The 20081-nt window shown below is 42.0% G+C and overlaps 1 protein-coding gene across 5 annotated transcripts in view; it reads right to left on the bottom strand.

Annotated features, from left to right (window-relative positions):
* Positions 1-7310: 7310 nt before the first annotated feature.
* Positions 7311-20081, bottom strand: part of MCTP2 (multiple C2 and transmembrane domain containing 2) — a 121927-nt gene continuing 109156 nt past the window's right edge. For all 5 annotated transcript variants that reach the window (XM_059858596.1, XM_059858595.1, XM_059858597.1 and 2 more), the window contains 4 exons: positions 14639-14748; positions 12196-12305; positions 9746-9843; positions 7311-7545 (listed from right to left, as the gene is read on the bottom strand). In XM_059858596.1, the coding sequence (XP_059714579.1) occupies positions 7477-7545; positions 9746-9843; positions 12196-12305; positions 14639-14748 (387 nt within the window). In that variant the 3' untranslated portion in view covers positions 7311-7476. The remainder of the gene's footprint in view (positions 7546-9745; positions 9844-12195; positions 12306-14638; positions 14749-20081) is intronic.

The following is a 20081-nucleotide window of genomic DNA, read 5'->3' as shown; positions in this document are numbered from 1 at the left end:
CTGTAGTGGATCTGGGCATGGGGTCTCCTAGACCAAACACTAGCAGAATCATTTCCATGGAACACTGTGTTACTGTGAGGAATCCTCTTTCAGGGCATCACCATTCTCTCAGCATTAGGGGCACCTAGTTATCAGCAGCAAATTTGGCCACTGTTGATCCCTTTCACAGTTTTGAAGACTGATGCAAAACCTTTGAGCTCCACAGGCATTTGATTTCATTGCACTTCAGGTGCAGCTCATGAAGAGAAGAACACCACTTTACTACAGCAATGCAAGTGCAAAACCTCAACTGCTCATTGCTGTTCCATGCAGGGAAGTGGTTATATCTACCTACAGGAATCCTGACACTGCTTCTATGCCCTGCAAGGAATCTACTCTTTCCCCGTGCCTTAGAGAGAGGGCAAAGACTCTCACCAGCACAGAGGAAGAAGTTGTTTCCATTTTTGATGATGCTGGATCAGAAGGACAAGCCACTCAGCTGTTTGACTTATAAGGAGGGGAAGGAAGACTTTCACTTTCCCTATGCCTCATCCATCCATGGACATTCCCACTCTGCTAATGGAAACTCTCCAGAAGCTTCTGTCTCACCACACACGGTCTTACACCCCACAGCTCCTATGGATCACATGAGGGTGGTGCAACCAATTTGCCCCACAAGCAGGACAAAATGTAAAAACAATGCAAAGGAAAGTGGACAGCTGAGACTAGGAAAGCCTAAAAGAAAATAATCCAGGCTGCTTTTTCTGCCCCATCCTTGCTCTGTGACCATGGGCACATGCTCCTTTAGGAAATGGCTCGAGTTTCTCCACTTGCCCTCTGGCCTTCTGATCAAAATACCAAAATCTTCAGGGTAGCACCTGAAGGTTCCTCATTGTGTTTGGACCTCCAAGTTCAATCATTTAATAAACCCATTTAACTGTAATCTCAAGTGCAAAACCTGAGATGCAAACACCTCATTCAAAAACATATTTTGAAGCAACAGTCACACATGGCTATGGAAAGATGATGATAATTGTGACTGCTTACATCAAATGGTACTGCCCAAATTGGTATCATATCCTACTGAAAAGGTCTGAACAGAAGCATCTGGGCCATCACAGTAGAGTTAAAAACAAGCCCATCGAAAATGGATAAACAATTAAAAATGTATTGAAAGAAAAAAGAAAAAGAGAAATCATTCCTAATTAATTCTAGTGCCCTGTACAACCCCAGACTATTTGTAATCCTACAGGGAACATCTTTATTGATCTGGGGGACGCTGCAGCAGACTTCTGATGCTTATCTCAGCATAAAAATAGGCTCTTGTGATGAGCAGTGATTTAATTACATGACAATCACTGCTAACAATGCATGGCGAATACCAAAAATATGCAGAGCAAGAGTGGCAGTGATAAATGCAAGGGAATGGCATTGACTTTCAGTAAAGTCGTCTATTGCCAGGGCTGGAGGGAGCCTTCACCCCCCTCCCAGCCCTTCTTCTTAGGTTGTAGCTGCTGTGTGGTTTCAGATACTCACTCTGGAACAAACCGACCATGGGCAGACAGAAGATGGAGGGAGAAAGCAGACAGCCATGATCAAAGCAAAATTTAGCACACAAGTCACTGAATCTAACAGGCTTTTTTTGTCTGTAGGAACATATGCTCTTTCCACTGTGCATCTCCTCTTGAAAATGAGGATGAGAGATATTCTTTACTTTGGGAGGTGGCAGTACTGAGCAAATGAAAAATATGTGGTTTAGCTGTGTACAGATACAGGCCCATAAAATCAGTTGCCCTATCCCAATATATGAAAACCCACACCTGACTATCCCCTTATATGAAACCCAGACCCACACACCAAAGCAGCACAAAATCAAAAAAAGAAAAAAATAGAAAGCTAAAACCCAGGTATCATGACAGTGAGAGATCAAAGACCAGTCAAATCCCATGTTCCACATACAGCAGCTAGCATAGGAGTAGCAGCGTTTGCTCAAGAAATAGAAATAATTTGGTTTGTTTCTTTTCATGTGATCTCATTGAAAAAAAAATACCCAGGGTAGGAATAAAGAGTAGTGTCACTAAGACACTCCCCTTATTTTCACTTACCAGCACTGAGTGTGAAATTGAAGTATTCACCAGCATCTCTGAGGGCACTGTAACATTACTGGTGAGCAGACTTTGCCCTGTCCTGAAGGCATTTGGATCCTTTGGGACTGAAGGGGAATTGAGGCTGATTGTGCATTTGGAAGTGGCAGGCCCAAGTCCTTAGGGTTTTATCACCTTCAGTTTGTAGATGACAGCTCAATATTTAATGTTTTATCCCACCATAAGAGCAACTTACCAAAATGCAGAGATTGACAGCAAAAAAATTCATTCTCTCATCCACTGAAAGTCTGATCACAAGAAATCCAGCACAGAGGTGAGATCCCCAGCTCAGCAGTCCTTAGGGTCCCTGGGGAAGCACTCCCTAGCACAGGCTCCCTACCCAAACCCATCCATCTATGCCCCAAACCACTGAAGGCCAGGGCCTTCTGCTTCCTTCTTGGGCTGAAAGCCACTCTTTAGATGTGCTGGCTGAGCCATCCTAGCAGACAATGATTAAGAGTGAGAGGCAAGATCTGCTGACCACCTAAACCTGACCCTGTAAGACCCAGACCCAGATGTGCCCAGTCCCTGAGACTGCCCTACCTTCCTTCTGCAAGAAGTTCTCAGGAGTTTAGATGGCTGGTTGCACTAGGACAACAGCACAAATTTTACACCAGCAAGTCCTCCAGCTCTTACTCTCCTCCCCTGCATGAGGCACACCACCATGCTCAGCCAAGAGGGAATTTGCAGGTGTTCAACCAAACACGCAGGAACCGACTGGCAGCGTTCGTTCACGTAAAATTTAACAAGAATCTCCAGCCCTCAGGTGAAAACCACGCTGAGAATTTGAACTCATGCCTGCCCAGGTGCTGGTGCTGTTGCTAACATTGAGACCTGGATGGCATCTCCTGCTTCCCCTGCTCAGTTTCATGATTTATGTCAGATGAGCACGTCTTTCATGCAAAACAAAATGACCCTCTAAATTCTCTTGAAATGCTGTGCTGTTCTCAGTCAAAGCATCACAGAGAAAAGTAGACTGAAAATGCCATAATGTCAAGAGACTTTTTTTTTTCCCACTCCAACAATATTTCTAAATGCTGGGGAATATTTACATTAATCATAAATATACCCCTTGCTCACATTTACCTTGAATTACTCAGTTACTGCTGAGGGTCTTCCCCTCTGATAAACTCCCAGACAGATAGTTTGTCCCAAAATCATATTTCACCTGGCTTAATTTACCCAAATTTGAGAATGAATAAAACACTCCATCTACAACAAACCAACAATAATTTGGAGTATCTCACCTTCCTTCTGAGCTGGAAACTCTTAGGATGCAGAGGAGCAGGTATTCTATATTAAAATCAGAACAAGATTCACTACTAACACATGCCATAGTCTCTAAAGCCAAAGCTACCACTTTGATAGAATGTTCCAAAACATTCTATCAGCTTAGCTAAAGGATGGAAAATCTAAAGGTTTGGTTAGAACGTATTTTGTCAATTTTTTCAATTAAGGTATCAGAGAAGCCAAACTCCTTCCTGGTCTGAACCTGCTCCTCTGATGGGAAAATAACTCCAGTTCCACTAGTGGTAATGCCTGCAGAATCAGGCCCTCCAAATTAAAAATATAAAATAAAACATAGCCCCATAGAGAGCACAGGAAATGAAATGGCAAGCCTCTGTTTTCTAGTGGGACAGCCCAGCTCAGGGAGCTGTTGTACTCTTACCCCAGGCAGGAATTAGCAGCAGCCAGTTTAATTCCCAGGGAAGAGCCATGCACAGGGATGCTGGTGTGCTGGGCAAGGCTCTCCAGTGGGATCCCTGGGCAGCAGGACAAAGCCTGGGCTTTCCTCTGCTTGGTGGGTGGCTCAGGAGGTGACTGAGGGGGAAGCAGAGCTGTGGTTGAAGATTAAAATCAGAGATTTTCAAGCAGAGAAAAAGGAAAGGTGTGTGGCATTTCCAGCTGTGCTTTACTCAGTTATTTGCTTGCTTCCCACAAGGTGTGTTTCAGTGATTGACTTTTACTAACAATGATCCATAGGGAAGCCAAGTCCTCAGTCCTATTCATGAATATTCCAAAAATCAAAGCTTCAGCAGCACATTATGTTTGGGCAAATGTAAATATTGCATTTACACATGTCAGACCCAGTTATCTACACACCATTCAGTCAGTGGACATGCTCCACATTCCCATATCTCCATGATTCTACAATCCAAAAGACCCAAAGTTAGACTGAAACTTCTGAATGGTTTCTGGTCTTAAAGACTTTAGACTGCAAATGCCCTGAAACAAGTACCTTGAAGTAAAAATGTAAATTTTTAATTTCTAATGCTATACGTTAAATAGATTGAAAAAGTAAAACCTGATCATTTGCATGGGGAAATGGACACAGAGAGATAGTCTTGCTTTAAGAATTTCATGACAAATCTGAATATAGAGTTTGATAAGTGGACTGTGCAGCAAGAATACATAACCCTCCTTTCCTTGAAGTAGAGACTAGGAAATCCCACTAAAAAGTTGTTGGCAGGTGAGATGAGGCTTTGCCTCATTTCCTGCTGCAGCAGGAGATGCACTTACACTCCTTACTCCAAGCAAACTCCAGTGTGAATTGTTATACTGCACTGCCAAGGGATGTCCTTGCACACCTAGTCAGATACTAAATATTACAGCACAGCGTTTCGCAAAGAATGGGAAACATATCTCCTAATCCAGACAAATTAAAAGCATCAGCTTAACCTCAAATGTTTATTGCATTTCAAACAGCATTTATCAAAACAAAGAGCTCATCACAACATGTATAGGTACTGGACCATCCAAATCCCTTCGTTTGGTATGACTCCAGCAAAACAATTAACACAAATTATTCTGAAACCCAGCGTATCTACACAAAAAACAAAAACAAAAACAAAAAAAAAAAGAGAGAGAGAATAAAAAGAAAAAGAAATCACCCTGTCTCCTGAACAGAAATCAGTTCCACGTGAAAAAACCTAAAGGAAAACCCCCCAAACTACTAAAGTATCCATCTGAATTTCTGAATAAATAAACAATTTTTCCTGCAGTTGAATGTTTTTACTCAAATCAGCGATCGGATCCCACATGCCTGCTTAAATATGCCTGACTTTGGTCCTTACAAAATGACAAGATTACAGTATGATAAACCAGATGATAGTTTGAAGCGAGACAATGAGGCATTGTTTACAGAGAAGATTGAGAAACTGGTTTAACAAAAGGGTTCCGTGGACATCTATTGTATGTACAAGAAGGAGATTTACTGGAGATTTTGTAATTTCTACAAGGCTCTTTCCAACCAGCTTCATTAAGTTGAAGTAAATCAAATCATGCAGAGATCTGGCTCAGCCAGAGAGACATGCCGGGAAAGATACAAAATGAAGAAGAACAGACGCGAGATGATAAGCTTTAGAATCTTTGGCATTTTTCATAAACATTTTCAAGGTTTTTAAATCTGTATATTCACCCATTTTCCCCCACACACTCGCCTATAAATACATTATACATGTACTCTTTATACACAACTCTGTATATGCATGGGTACACAAGCACACGTGCAAACAAAGAGGCATTTTTGTGGCTTTTTAAACCAGGATAATCTTTCCTCAATCCTTCCATTTGCAGCTACACACAGCTTTGCATAAGCAAAATACATTCTTTAGCCAATCAAGTATATGAAAATGTGCCTGTCCTTATTCAAAGGCACAGTGGGACTTCGAAACATAAACTTATGAAAAACTACTGAATCTGCCCAATAACCCAGTGGAAGATAGTCTGCTGTTAGTTTTCCTCCTTCAAATTCCTGGAACAAGCCCACAAGATTGTGGTATGGAACCACACACAACTCCATCTGGATCACAAATCCATAAGCAAAGTTTTAACCATTCTACCTTTTATTAGATGACTTTCAAAGCCTTTTTTTTTTTTTTGCAAAAAAGAATTCTATCTCTCAGGTTTCTGCATTTCTTTGTACTGTCAACTACCCCAGGGAATGCTGGTGGTAATCCCTGCCTGGGAATCATAAGCAACAAATGCAGCTCTCGTGCTGCCAATGACTTGTGGTGACAAATCACTCCCAAAATGTCCCACAGCACCCAAAGGACCAAAGGCTGCAGTATCAGCAAAATTCAGCAGGTTTTACACATGATTCTGTGTTTTAGTTTCCCCAGTCAAACAACCTGACTAATGCTGGTTTTCTGAAATACATAAAGCAAATGCACAATTGCTAAAACATTGGTAAGCAAGCAAAAAATCACATTCTCCACAGAACACAAAATGGGGTCCTTTCTTCTGTCTTTCCATTGCTGTTTCCACTTGACTTCGCTTTTGGGTCCTCTCCTTGTGAACCACCAGGAAAGACTGCAAGAAGACATCAGTGGTGGACCAAAGCCTGCACCCTATTGCACAACCACTTCTTTGGGCATGTGCTCTCTTTCTGCACAAGCACTTGTTTCTTTAAGGCTAAAAAGTGTTGGTTTTTCTTTTCCTCTTGGATCTGTAGTGTTGACCCCTCTGGATTTAGACAGGAAAACAACAGCTATGCTGAAAATATCTGATGAGATGGAATTTGATGAGATGGAATTATAAAAGGCAAGCCAACAGAGTCTTTTCAGGTCACTGAGTTAGCCTTTTCTCTTAATCCTTTCATGGCATAAGGTTTTCATGCATCCATTGCCTGCAATGGATCTCCGATGATTCCAGTATACAAAGAGTTAACCACAGGCTGGGCTTTAAAAAAATTTAAAAATAAAAAAAAAAAAGGAAAAAGGAAAACCCACAAGTGCTGGATGAAATATTGAGATACTGTTAGAGCTCCTAGCTCTTTCTGCTAATTATGATAAAAAACTTTTTAAAATGTACACTGCTTGAACAGAAGATGGGTATCAAAGACTCGTTAATTCAGAGCTTAAACCTTTCTAGGCACAGTGATTTAACTCAGAAAAGAATAGCTTTCATATCTTAATGTAAATCTGTTGGATATGTTAAAAACTGGTTCAGAGCATCTCCTCACATCAGCTCAGCTGATCTGCTACACTAAGCAGAATTATCTCTTCCTACATAACACAGTGAGTGCTGCCACATCCAGCCTTGTCTCTGCAATCAAAGGGGGGAATAAAAAAAGAAAAATAAAAGGTGCAGTTGCACCATCCTCTTCCATTCTCCTCCCCATCCCACAAAATAATTCACATTTCACCTTGCTCTTTTTTGGGATTCCGTGCCAAAAAGACAACCCAGTAGAGAAACTCAAGATAGGTGTTTATCAAAAACCACATCTTCCAAGAAAGAGAAAGTCCGTGGCAGTGACTCTAGTGTTGTTCTGAAGCAAGAAGGAGGGGAGGGGTGCAGTGTGTGCACGTGTGTGCAGGGAGGGAGGTGCTGCATTCCCAAACCCCGCCGCATCCTAGAGCGCGCACCGCTTCTTCCTGATGGGGCTGGAGCTGCTGGATGGTTTCAATTCAGCCTGCTGCACCTGTAAAAACAAACAGGCATGACGTTTGCACTTAGGTAACTCTAGCTCACTGCAGTGTGTGTTAATGGCTCCCCCAGGACAAACCCAGGGAAACTAAGGAAGGTTCAAAAGTAATGAATCATTTTCTAAACACAGGAACATAGGGGGATTAATTGCAGGAAGGATTTGAGAAGTCATGCATCATTTCTTGAAACAAAAATATTAAAAGCAGATTTTTCTAATGAGATACATGGGGTTCTACCTGATTTCAGCAATCTTTTTGGGTTTGTTTTGGTTTGGGAGTTGTTTTTCTTATCTTTCTGGCATTAACCTATTAGTTTAATAAACTTCTCTCAGGAGTCTCAACTCAAGTGGATCCCAATAGACAGTAAGATGACAGTTGTCAAAACCATACACAGACCCTGGGATGCTGAAATACTTAATAATTTCAAAAAAGGAAAGCATTCTCCCAAATAGAACCTGGACAAAGCTACCTGCACCTTTCAAAACAAATTCATATACAATATAATGATTAAAACATGTGTGGTAAACTGTCAAGGGTGGTGTAATCTTCAAATTGTCTGTTGTGTGAGACAAAAGTATTCCCACTGAAATAATGGGGAAAATTTTTCTGAAAATGCCATTTTTTCCACTCCTCCTCTGTCTTTTGTCCAAGAAATGTGGTGTAAATGGGTGCTGTACAGACAGGAGCAATTTCTAACTCACTGCAGCACCCTAGTGAAATGCTGATGCATTGATAGCATGTAAAACAAAGCAGGCAGAAGGGCTTTGGAGCTCCCATGGATGACTTGTCCCTAAAGCGTGTGGCTGTCACTATTTTCAGCACTAGTGGAAAACTCCAAGGTTTGTCCCATCTAAGGAACTTTTATCATTCCTCCCATAGAAAATGGTGATCATTTTCCTTGGAGAGCTCAGAGGATCCCAATATGATAGAAACCACTCAAGGAAATGTTGTAAGTGCAAATGTTAAATAAAGCATAAATAGAAAAGCAGCTTATCATTAAACATAAACATTTAAAGGACATATGCAAACCATCACTGCAAATCTAGTAGCCTCTACAAGAGCAATGACAACAAATAAAAATACACTGAAGCTTAATGGCTCTATGATTGTTCCTGCTTAGTGTTTTTTCCTCCCACTAGTCCATGATGAGATTTCTTTCCAGTTATTAGTGCTGCCACCAACCAGTCTGGTGGCCTCTTGAGATAAAGAAGCCTTTTCCAACCCTGCTTTGACCAGATGCCTCAACACTGCATGTGAGCAATTCAGTTTCTGTCTCCAACAGCATAAAGTCACTGTGGGTAAGACTGTGATCCCCTTATTCCCAGTGAGCAGCACCTCCCAGTGAAAGTGCCACAGAGAAAGGCACAATGTCAGAGGGATCCTGGGCATCAGGATCAGGGCCTGGGGACACAGATTCCAGTCAGTGAAAACAAAAGAAAGAATCCCTTATATTGCGTGGCTTCATTACCCAGCAAGACTATTTTCCCTCCTCCAAGAGAAATAAACAGATCTTGACATTCGAAAGGATTTATTGTTCAAATAATTTCCAGGAAGATAGGCGAGATTGCTGAAGACAATGTTGTTGTTTCAAAGAAATGGGAGAACAGACAAGACTTGACTGAAACTGAGGGAGGATAGATTCTGGTTAGATTAAAACTTATAATTCCATAATGGTAGAAGATTGATCTGATCAACTGTAGAGTATTTTAAACACATGTCAGGGTTTTCTTTAGAGAAAAAGATGAGCAGGGCATTGTCCAGGGGAGGCCTGGAGCTCAAGCACAATGTCACAGAAATAATTCCTCCCATTCCTCCCCCTATCTTGAGAAAGAGGAGAATTCAGCAAATCCTTTTGGATGGTTATCTCTATCAAAGAGACTATTTTTCTCCTCCCTCTGTACAAATACTGGAGCAGAAAGGTGACAAAAACCATAGCTCAGTAACCACGCGGAGTGATTTTCCAGATCATTTTTAAGTAGGTCTTTTCAGGATAATTTTTCCTCAATCATTTTATCCTTCTGACAAAGGATTTTGGCTCCCCTCTCTCCTAACGCTCTCTCCCCCTCCCTTTGTGGATTTTCCCCAGATTCCTTATCTCCCTTATTCAAAAGTCTTTGGCATTGTATTCCCAAAGGGAGCACCCAGCCACTCTGTGTCATTCCTTGCCTCTGTTGGCTGTGGCCATTCATTACTTACCTTTTGAACATCAGATGGTACCCTGGAGAGGAAATCTAGTAGCTCATTATTGTCGATGGCATAGGGATTTCTAAGCTTCTTAGTAAATTTATTTATGCCTAGGATAAAAAAAAAAAAATTAAAAAAATAAAGGCAAACGAAATAATACAAGCCTCTTCTACTCCCTCCCTCTAAATTTGTTCAGGCAAGGTGAAAAAGGGAAAGGGAATTCACAAGTAAAAATTAGTGTGAAAACAGTGCCTCAGACTGAAAGCCACACACATGCTCCCTGTCACGTGGAATCACTCACAAGTGCTTCCTGGAGGAAGGAGAGGACATCACTGATAAAGGTATTTCTCTGCTTTGCGGATCATGTGCTGCCAACAACGTGGTGAAAAGCGATTGCAGCAAGATTTCATTCTGGGGTATACTATTGGGAGAATACACACATTGAAAACCAAGTGTGCTGTTAAATCTGCTACCCTACATGACTAACTGGAAGGCTCTGAAAATATTTGGGAAAAATTTTCCTTCCGTCTCTTCAGAAAATGAAAGCTTCCCTTCCCCATTCCTCATGGCTTGTACCCTTTTTGCAGAGCCACACTGGCCAAACTGCCCATATTATGATTCTGGGAGACAATGTAAAACCTTATCACAAAATTTACTTTGGTTTGATCTTTGTGTGAATAATTAGGCTCATGAACTGCAGTAATAGCAGTCCATCTCCATGGACTTAGTAAAGCTGCAGTTGACAGAGGTGGTCCCTAGTCCGGACAGAAGATCCATAGGACTGTAATGTTCATATTATTGTGAAGTTCATAAGGTCTTCTCTTGCCTCTCTTAAGGTCTTCTAGGTGAAGAAAATCAGCTAACCCATTTTAAAGAATAGCAAAAAAATTCAAATGTTTGTTGCCTCTGAGAGTTATAATACAGCATTCAATTCCATCATGCTCCTGTCCAAAATCTCATAGTGGTTTCCCTGAAAGTGATTTCAAATGTGATGGCTGCTCCAGCCTTCTCCTCTCCCGGAAATGTACCTGCTTCACGTCTGAGATTCAGCTTTTAAGCCATATACTTGTAGCAAAATGACAACACAATTTTCTGTGTACCTGATTTTTAAAAAACAGAAAATACCATAAGGTCTTTTGAGGCCTTGCCACAGGGTAGTTGTTTAACATGTATCATATTTGAAGGCCCTGTCACTCTAGATGATGTTGAATGGATGTATAGTTTTCATGTACTCACCATGTCTTCCATACAAGAACAACAATATTTTCTTACTGAACTTTTTACTCCCAGCAATTTCTCCCCTTTCTTTCTGCCCTTTCTTTTGTTTGATTTAATCTTTTATTTCTTTGTAGCTGTTGCCCAAGAATGGCTTTTTTTTTAATGCCACCTTCTCATTCCCTCCCTTTTCTACACTCAAGACAGCAGCTGATGGCTCAGCCCCAGGGGTCACAGGGGGTCCCTACAACTCAGAGCCACATCAGGGCTGAGCTTCTGCAGGTCAGGGAGGATTTACCTACACTCTGTTCTCTACACCTTTCTACCACAAGTCTGAGATAAAAGTTAGCACCCTAAATAAGACAGGAGGTCATTTGGAGATTCAGAATGTCTTCAGCACCTGGAATCATAGAATGGTTTGGAGGGAGTCTTAAAAACCATCTCAATCCAGCCCCCTGCCACAGGCAGGACAACTTCCACTAGACCAGTTGTTCCAAGCCCTGTCCAACCAAGCCTTGGACACTTCCAGGGATGGGGCTGCCACAGCTTCTCTGTGCACCCTGTGCCACAGCCTCACCACCCTCACAAGAAATAATTTCTTCCAGATATCTAATCTAAACCTGCCCTCTTTGCTGTTTAAAGCCATCCCCCTTAGTCCTATGCCCTTGAATGCCATCTCCTTCTGTGAAAGATGACCTCACATTTCTTCATAACGCCACCAGGAAAGTTTTACTTTTTAAAAGCTCCTCTTTTAGTTAATTCTGTATCTTCATACAAATACTTTCTGACCCATGACAAAAGGAGATGCTCAGTGTTTCCCACTGGGCACAGCCTGTCCTGACTGCCAGGATACTCAGACCCAAAATGTTCCCAGGGTCCAAGTCTACATGGTCCAGCTCTGCAAACACATCTTGTCCACTTCCTACCATTTCCCAGCTGGAGGGCTCCAGCACCAGGAAGCTAATTACTTGCCTGCAGAAGAATAATAACACTGAAAGTAGCTTATCTAGGCTAATGCTCTTCTTGTGGTGCTGTTGGAAACTTATAAAGAACCCTAAGAAAAGCAAATTATCGGATAACCCAGGGGGGAGAAATGGTAATTTTAAGAAGTTCATAACATCTTTATTCACCTCTAAGCAACAGCACTTGTTTGTCTGTGTAACAGGTCGTTTAAAGCTTGTTTGATTTCACTCTGTAGACATATATTGTATTTATCTCATACAAATGAGACACAGTGGAGTACTTACCCCAGATTAAAACAATGTACCTCAGTGGTATAAAATACAAAATAACTGTTGCTGCTGCCAGAACCAAGCAGGCCAGGACAGAGAGGAAAGGCACCGTCCAGTTGAATGTGCTGTAAGGAAAAAACACAATCCCTCTCAACATTTCTGTTCTTGGACACTGTCTGTGCTCTGCTACCCAATAACAATTTAATGATTCTTTTGCAATGCTCGATGCAGTCAGATATGCTGTAAATTGCAGATCCTTTGGAAGGTAGATTCCTACATCTGGATGCTAGAATGGATTAAAGAATATAGCTGAGAGGCGGGTATCACGATAAGGAAAGAGAAGAGTGAAGTTGTTAGGCGTGTAATTGACTTGGTTTTGTTTCTTCTTCTATGTGTGGCACTTGTTACACATCTCTGCTGGCCACTCAGCTCTCCTTTATTCATGAGCAGATTATCTGTTCTGGAGACAAGGCTGAGCCAGCTCCACTGGGTCATAGTGGAGGTGACACAAGGTGTGTGTCCAGTGCATGACCCAGGTGTGGCAGGTAGCCAGAGCCAACCCCAGCAAACACCTTGCATTGGATTAATTAGGATGCCAAACTGTGAAAGAGCAGTTTGAGTAATTTCTCTGCATAACATTAGGGCCATAATATTCTATATAAATTTGTTTACATATATATATACATTTTGTCCTGTATCTTTACATTTCCAGCAATTCTTTACTGCACTGAGCATAGGATGCTGGCTTGGAAAAGCTGTAATAAGCCAGCAGCAGCCCAAGCTTCTGCATTCCAACAATCCACATCGGATCTTTCCCAAGAGGAGCACTCTTGAAAGGCTCAGTTACTACAGCATTTCAGACTTTGGCCACACTGTAGTGAAAATCAGGATTTTATTTCACTCAGACCTCTCATCTGCAAGTCAATGATGGACTGAAGGTGAGAAGCCACTGCTAACACATCTTTGGAATTACTTTGTCCCCCTGTGCCGTTGTAAGACATAACCCTATGCCCTGCACCAAATGTTGAGATATCGGGACTGCAAGGATGCCTGCTAGTCCACAGGAGGATTTATGGATCTGGGCATCTCTGTTTCACACAATCTGCCTGCTAACTTCATCATATCACAATGATGGGGAGAAGGAAGACGAGAGAATGAATCTGGACCACTTATCAGGCTATAAAATAAGACAAACTTCCCTTGACAGATAAAATTAATAGGACGCTTCAAGAATTACATTTAAGCTTCAACAGACGTATTAAATATTAAGTAAAAATAGGTGGGAGAGGACCCATCATTATCAATCAATGTAGCTTAAGTTAAAGCAAAAAAAAAAAATAGCAAAACAGCTCAATTGAGTTAAACTATGAAAACTCCCTGTGATTGTGTAACTGGAGTGACAGACGGAAACTGTAGCACAATTCAGTCTGTCACTTACAAAAAAAACTTTGATAGCAATTTTTTAATGGCACATCACTGCCGAGCTACAACAGAATCCTTCTGAAATTACATCGGGCGTCCACATTAATACCCAACGTGTTCTTTAAGACCATTGTTACCAAGATGAATACAAGAATTAATAGTGTTTAAGAGCTTGGAGTCTTCCTGCCATGCAGCTGGGCAGAACAGTGCCCTGTTCATAGACTGGAATACATCTTTGGGCCACTTCCACCCCAGCTGGGGTGTCCGGCGTGGCACCACAGCACATGTGGTTGTTGTATTTTTAGCTTGAACCCAGCTCCTCATTAAAGTGAGGCTTGGTCACAAACCATCACTTTGTGTTCAAAACAGACAACAATATGGATCAATTAAGCTCCAGTAAAGACTGATTTATAAAAGGTTTGTGTGTGTTTGTCTGTGGGATTTTTTTTTTAGGCTCTTCACCTCCCTCCTTTGTAAGGTCAGGAATACCCTCTGTGTCTCCCCCCCTGCCATGAGACCCTGAATACCCCCTTTGGGCTTCCTCGTGGCACCAGCAGGAAGCAGACAGCTCAAAATGGCAAAGACAGAAGAAGATCAATGTGCTGGCCAGGGACATGAGTGACTGGTGACCCCAACAGCCAGGTCAGGATGGGGAGGGCATGGGAAAGACAACACTGACCATCAGCACCCACTTTCTGTGATGGGACTGCAAAGAAATCCCTGATGCTTCTGTGACCACATCTTCAAGCAGTATCTGTGGCATCCATGACTCCCCACCCCATCACAAACAGGCAAGGCCAGAAATTCAGGCAAACATGAAAGCTACATCAGTAAGGAACACTGCTTCTCCTCTCTTCTGTGCTCTGCAAAGGTTTTTGGAATAAAATACTGTAATAGAAGCAGCAGTGGTGGAACTGGCCAGCTAATCCTGCTGCACCTTGCAGCCATTTTTGGAGCAAGACAATTACTCCACCTTGATCCTCCTGGTTCTGCTTCATTTCAAACCATGGTCAAGCAAGAAAAGGTTATTACTTACTTTTTAATCCTCTCTCCAAATGATGCTATTTCTTCCAGGATGCTCTGAACAGCTATGATGATCTCTTGGACCATGTGGATTCTCTCAATCAGCCCCTTTTTCTCGGATTCCTAATGAAAAGAAACCAGAAAACCAAAACTTTTAATAATTTTCTAGGGTGTTCACAGACTCAGGGTGAAAATAAGATTTCCAGCACTGCTGATCCATCCATCACCTCAAGTATTTCACTGCAGGAGGGACAGAAAGAACACCCTGGGTTTATCACACAGAACCAATATTATTTGTATAGATCCCTGTATTTTCTTCCTTTTCCTCAACACATGGGCAGAGGTTTCTTCATCTTCTAACACAACTTGACTGCAGGATCTCAACCAGGATTTCCCACAATTGGATGCCAAAGCACAAGAGGTGCTGAGCACCCCTGGTGTGGAGTGCTGGCTGCTCAGTACTCCACAAGAACAAAAATATTCTTGTGCAGAACTTTTAAGTATCACATTTCTGAGCTTTGTAGGTGCCCCACAGCCATGCTGGTTTGTGTATATAAATTAGCAGCAAGATAGTGAATGCAATATTTTTTGAGCATTCTATATGCAGAGACTTATTCTTTTACTGGGAAAAAAAAAGGATCAAAGGAAAAAATGTAATTTTCCCTTTGCAGCGGCCATCTCAACTTGATTTCTTACTGCTTATTTTAGGCAACAACATTACAGGACATTACTACACATGTGCAGAAATAAAAAGGAAGCACAGAATGAATTAAAAATCAAAATTACTTAAATCAGGCTTGAAAACCAGTATACAATTATCAGCATTCAGCATTTCTTTGCCAGCAATCTAACACACATACAGGCATGCAAATTGGTGTGGTTGCAGATATTCTTGCAAGAAATCAGCAAAACATTCACTTATTACAAAATGCAGAGCCCTGGACACTGATTTTACATCACATTTAGACACTTAAAAATCAGTCCAATTTAGGGAAAAAAAAAAAAAGAAACAACAAAAAACGAACCAACAAAACATTTTAATCTGTTCCCAGAGAAGGGAGATGATGATAAAGAGCATTTTGTATCCCTGTTCCCCATGGCCCACACCAGCCAAGGCAGAGGAAAGGGTGGGTGGGAATGAGCAAGGGCCAGAGACTTTTGCACCAACACTGCTGCAATTCTGCCTCTGTTGTCATCCCCATTCCTCCTCCATGCAGGACAGAGTCAGAGGCTATTTAAAGTCACACAGGGCCACGGAGGTGAGGGCTCTTGCTGCAGCATTTTGGCACTACCATGCTGGCAGAGGGCCTGTGTGGGGCTGAGGCAGGGCACCACTCTGCAGAGGGCGCTGGAATAACCTGTGACCCAACCCTGGATGCTGAGAGGCAGGCATGGGAATGCAGCCCTTATACCACTTTGAATTACTTACTGCCCATTTCTCTTCCCAGCAATTTTTGAGTTTAAGAAGCTAGCCAAAACCACAACGGAGTTATCAAGCTCCAGACATTTGAATATTTGCCTTTAGGTTGCAAGTCAGTGCACAATGAATAGAAGCAGCATTTTAAATAATCACACATTTGGGTGTGAAAATGAGTATTTTTACATTAATAAAACAACCAACAAAAATGAAACCCTTGGGGTGTGAAATAACCCCAGAACAAAATAAATAAATAAATAGTCAGTTTATGTGAAAATAGCACCAAAAAGTCATTTTCACACAGCTCCAGTTATAATCTCGTTAGGCTCAAATGTAAATGACACATTGAAATTATATTTAACTATTTCCTCACTGGAATGGTACAACAGTCCTTTGGCCATAGCTGGCTTTTTTCCCACCAAACCTGGAAGCAGTAGCTGAGGAGCAGCTCATGGAAAACCAGACAGTGGGAATTTCATTCTGTCCAAATTCAGGCAGAGGGGTAAAGAAACCACTTAAATAAAGTGATATTGCAGGGCAAGCCTACTCTTGCTGCCCAGAGCTGCAAGGCAGATCATCTGCCAGCTCTGCCTGCATCATGCTGACTTCATTTACACGTCCTCGATGGAGCTCAGAGATGTGGTGATAACACAGTTTAACCAACACAACACAACACAACTCCTGCTGCAGCCATGAAGCAGAGCATAAAATAAAAATAAGTAAACCAGAAACTGCCAGTCCCTCAGTTATGACAACTGCATGCCCACGCTCACCTGGCTGCATGCTAAAATCACCCCTGGACAACAGTGCTTTCCATTTCTGATGCAAAATATGGCCAACCAATGTAAAGGCAGAGGCAAACTGGGGTTAGAAAACCTTGTAAATAAAATCAGTAATTCAAGAGAAAAATAGGCTGCGACTGCGTGCATGCACGATGGGCATAATTGTTTGAAAATCCTGGGAATTTGTCAACGTCATTTCTTTGTCATTGTTGTTTGGTTCTGGAAACCCGCAGTCTAAACACATGGACAGGATTATTAGGCCACTGGTTAAGCAACAGAGAAGCAGACAAATGAAGTACAACAAATGGGATTTTACAAATTATTTAGGTTTTGGAGTGTTGCTTATGCTTTGTGAAGCCAGCACCTCAGAAAACACTGTCAGAAGCAGTGAGAGCCCATCAGGAGGACAGTCTCTGGACCCTATTTATCATTAAATGGGCAACTGTCATAGAGAGAGCTGCACTTGAACACTACCTCGTTCATGGAAAATGTAAAGAAGGAATCCAAAATACATCTTCCATTAAACACACTTCCTCATCAGTGCAAGGTCCCATCATCCAGACAATTCTTCTCCATCCTCTCCAGGTGTGACTCCTTTCTGATTTCTTTTGGACTCCATGTATTATACTGCTTGAAAACTGGATTTGAATACCGATAGTTTAAGATCACAGCTCAGAAGCTTTTGCACGAATTGAAAATGAAATACCCTGCCTGTTTCTGACATTATTTCCCTAAAACCAGTTGTGATATCTTCCATTAATTCAAGGCCTTTGTCTCCTTTATTTCTTAGCTGATTACAGCACTGTGGGTGGACCAAAAGTAGTCTTCAGCCTCTGGGAAAGAATTAACTCCATCAAAATGAATTTACAACTGAGAATTAATTATATAATCAGTGTGTGTTACTTCAACTCTTCCTTGCATATCCTGATTTAAGAATCCTTCATTTCTACATTAATTGCCTGAACAAAACCACAAAAGGGGGTTTACAAAAGATTAAGCATGTCAGGGGAGGGGAAAAAAAACCAACACCAACCAAGACCCAGCAATTTCAGAAATTAAGTCTTTTGTCTCCAGCTAACACACACAACCTGAACTCAGAAATGAAGACACCAAATCTCTGCTGTACATGAAGATGCTCCTAGATTTTTCTATATCTCAAATATGTAACAGTTAAACAGGACATATAAACACACTTAAAGAGCTACCACAGCTCTGGGATCTCCCTTCCCCAGAAGGAACTTGTGCTGCTCTGAGACATTTGGGGTCAGTTGCAAAAGAAACCTTCACACAACCACAGCATGGAGGGGCTTCCAACGCTGAAGACTTTCAAAGAGTGGCAATATGGGGCAGACCAGGACAGGATGTCCCCAGCACTCCCACAGCAATTCACAACGGGTGAGCTGCAGCAGTCAGAGCTGGTCTTGCAAGGGAAAATCCTAAGAGTTATGGGGGAAGACACAGAAGGCAAAATTCTTCAATCATCTGCTCTGGAACAAAGGCCAAATGCCACCCATTAGTGCTTCTTCTCTAGCCAAGCATCCATTACTGAATTCAAAGCTTGGATGGTGGAGATCCCCTAACTTCCTTTGATCATTTGTTTCAATGATTAATAGCTTTCATCTTTACAGAAAGCTGTTTCCTATTTTTTAAATCTATCCTTCAAATATTTTTCCTCCGGATGCATCCAAACCAGCAAGCAATGCTCCAAATGCACAGACAAATTTTGCTGCTGTTCTCTAAATGTATTTCTGATGTATACTGCAAGTATCATATGCACACAAGGAAAAGTTAGGCTTGAAGCCATGGGTAAGTTCTACATAATACTTGCTCACTTGGATTTCATAGAAAACACTTGCAGAGAAAAATCTTGCATGCAACTTTCAAACAAGTGGTATTCATCAGCAGATTTCTGGCATGCCAAGGGGAACTCAATATATAAAGCTGAGGAACACTTGGGGGCAAAGATGAGGAAAAGGGGAGGAGAAAACATAAATATGGATTAATGAAAAAGAGGAAGAAAACAGGATACAGGCAGCTCAGTCAGGAATGAAAGCCCTGAATCTCTTCAGGGATTGGGAGAATTAGTCTGCCTAGCCCTGGGCTGGCCTAACTTTCAGGATTAGCTTTCTTACAGTAGCTGTCTCATTATGCTACTGCTGCTACAAGCACATTAGGGTGATGTTTTAGCAGGATTTATCTAATGTACCAGTTATTAATTCTTCAGTGTATTAGCAACAAACAAGATTGATGGAAAAGGAAAAGAAAGGAAAATAGCTCAAGCATGCATTCCTTTTTGCTCCACTATTATTCTGCTTTAAAAAAACCCAACAAAACATGCTGTAGTTATTTAGGGAAAAGCAGAGCTGGGCAAAGTTGGATTTAATTTGCAACTTGCTCTCTGCTGGACTACAAAACTCAGACCTTACCGGTGTCCAGCAAAAGCTGTGCCAAAAAACATCTCAGGGCCAAAACACTCGTCCATAGAGAACTTCTGAAACCAAAAGGATTTTATTGGGCATAAACAGCAGACCACTGGCCTCTATTGCCAGCAGGGAACACTTCACTGATGCTCCAGTCTAGCAGCAGAACGAAGCTCTTGTGGGAGGTGGCAGCCATGGAGTGACAGACAGTCTCTTGGTAGCTGAAATGAATTCCAGGCAGAGCTTTGCAAACAGTCACCACAGCAACCTTGAACTGGCTCCTGCCTTCGGTGGGAGCCAAAGGCTGCTGAGAGGAGCCCAGCAATCTGCCTTGCTGAGTCACTGCCCTGCCCTGAGCTGCAAAGTCTGCTGCGTGTCGAGGAGAGGACGGGCACGCGGAGGGGACGGCTGCCAAACTCTGAGCAACTGCCTCGTGCAGCCCTGAAACTGTGCATCACAGGATCTTTTTGTTTATTAACACCATGCTGCAAATGTGCCTGCCTGTGGAAATTTAGCGGATCTGAGTGTACTTGAAATAATTACCAAATAGAGGAAATGCAACACATACAGGTCAATTTATGCTCTCAGTTAAAAAGGTGTGAAATCTGGAATAATTCCACCAGAGCCAATAGAATCACTTCAGACTGGTATGAAGGGGAGCAGCTTCGGTCTTAAAAGGACACATTTGGAAAGCAATAGCACATCATCCTACAGCTCAGGCTGGGGAACACTCCCTGAAGGGCAGAAGATGACCACTCCATGCCTTGTCCAGCCATGCCTGCACTTTCTCTGTCTACATTAGATGAATTTCATCCATGCACAGGGGCCAGCAAAAGT

The sequence above is a fragment of the Haemorhous mexicanus genome, chromosome 13 (assembly GCF_027477595.1).
Source record: "Haemorhous mexicanus isolate bHaeMex1 chromosome 13, bHaeMex1.pri, whole genome shotgun sequence".
Lineage (NCBI taxonomy): Eukaryota > Metazoa > Chordata > Aves > Passeriformes > Fringillidae > Haemorhous > Haemorhous mexicanus.
This window is presented reverse-complemented; position numbering and strand designations above follow the sequence as displayed.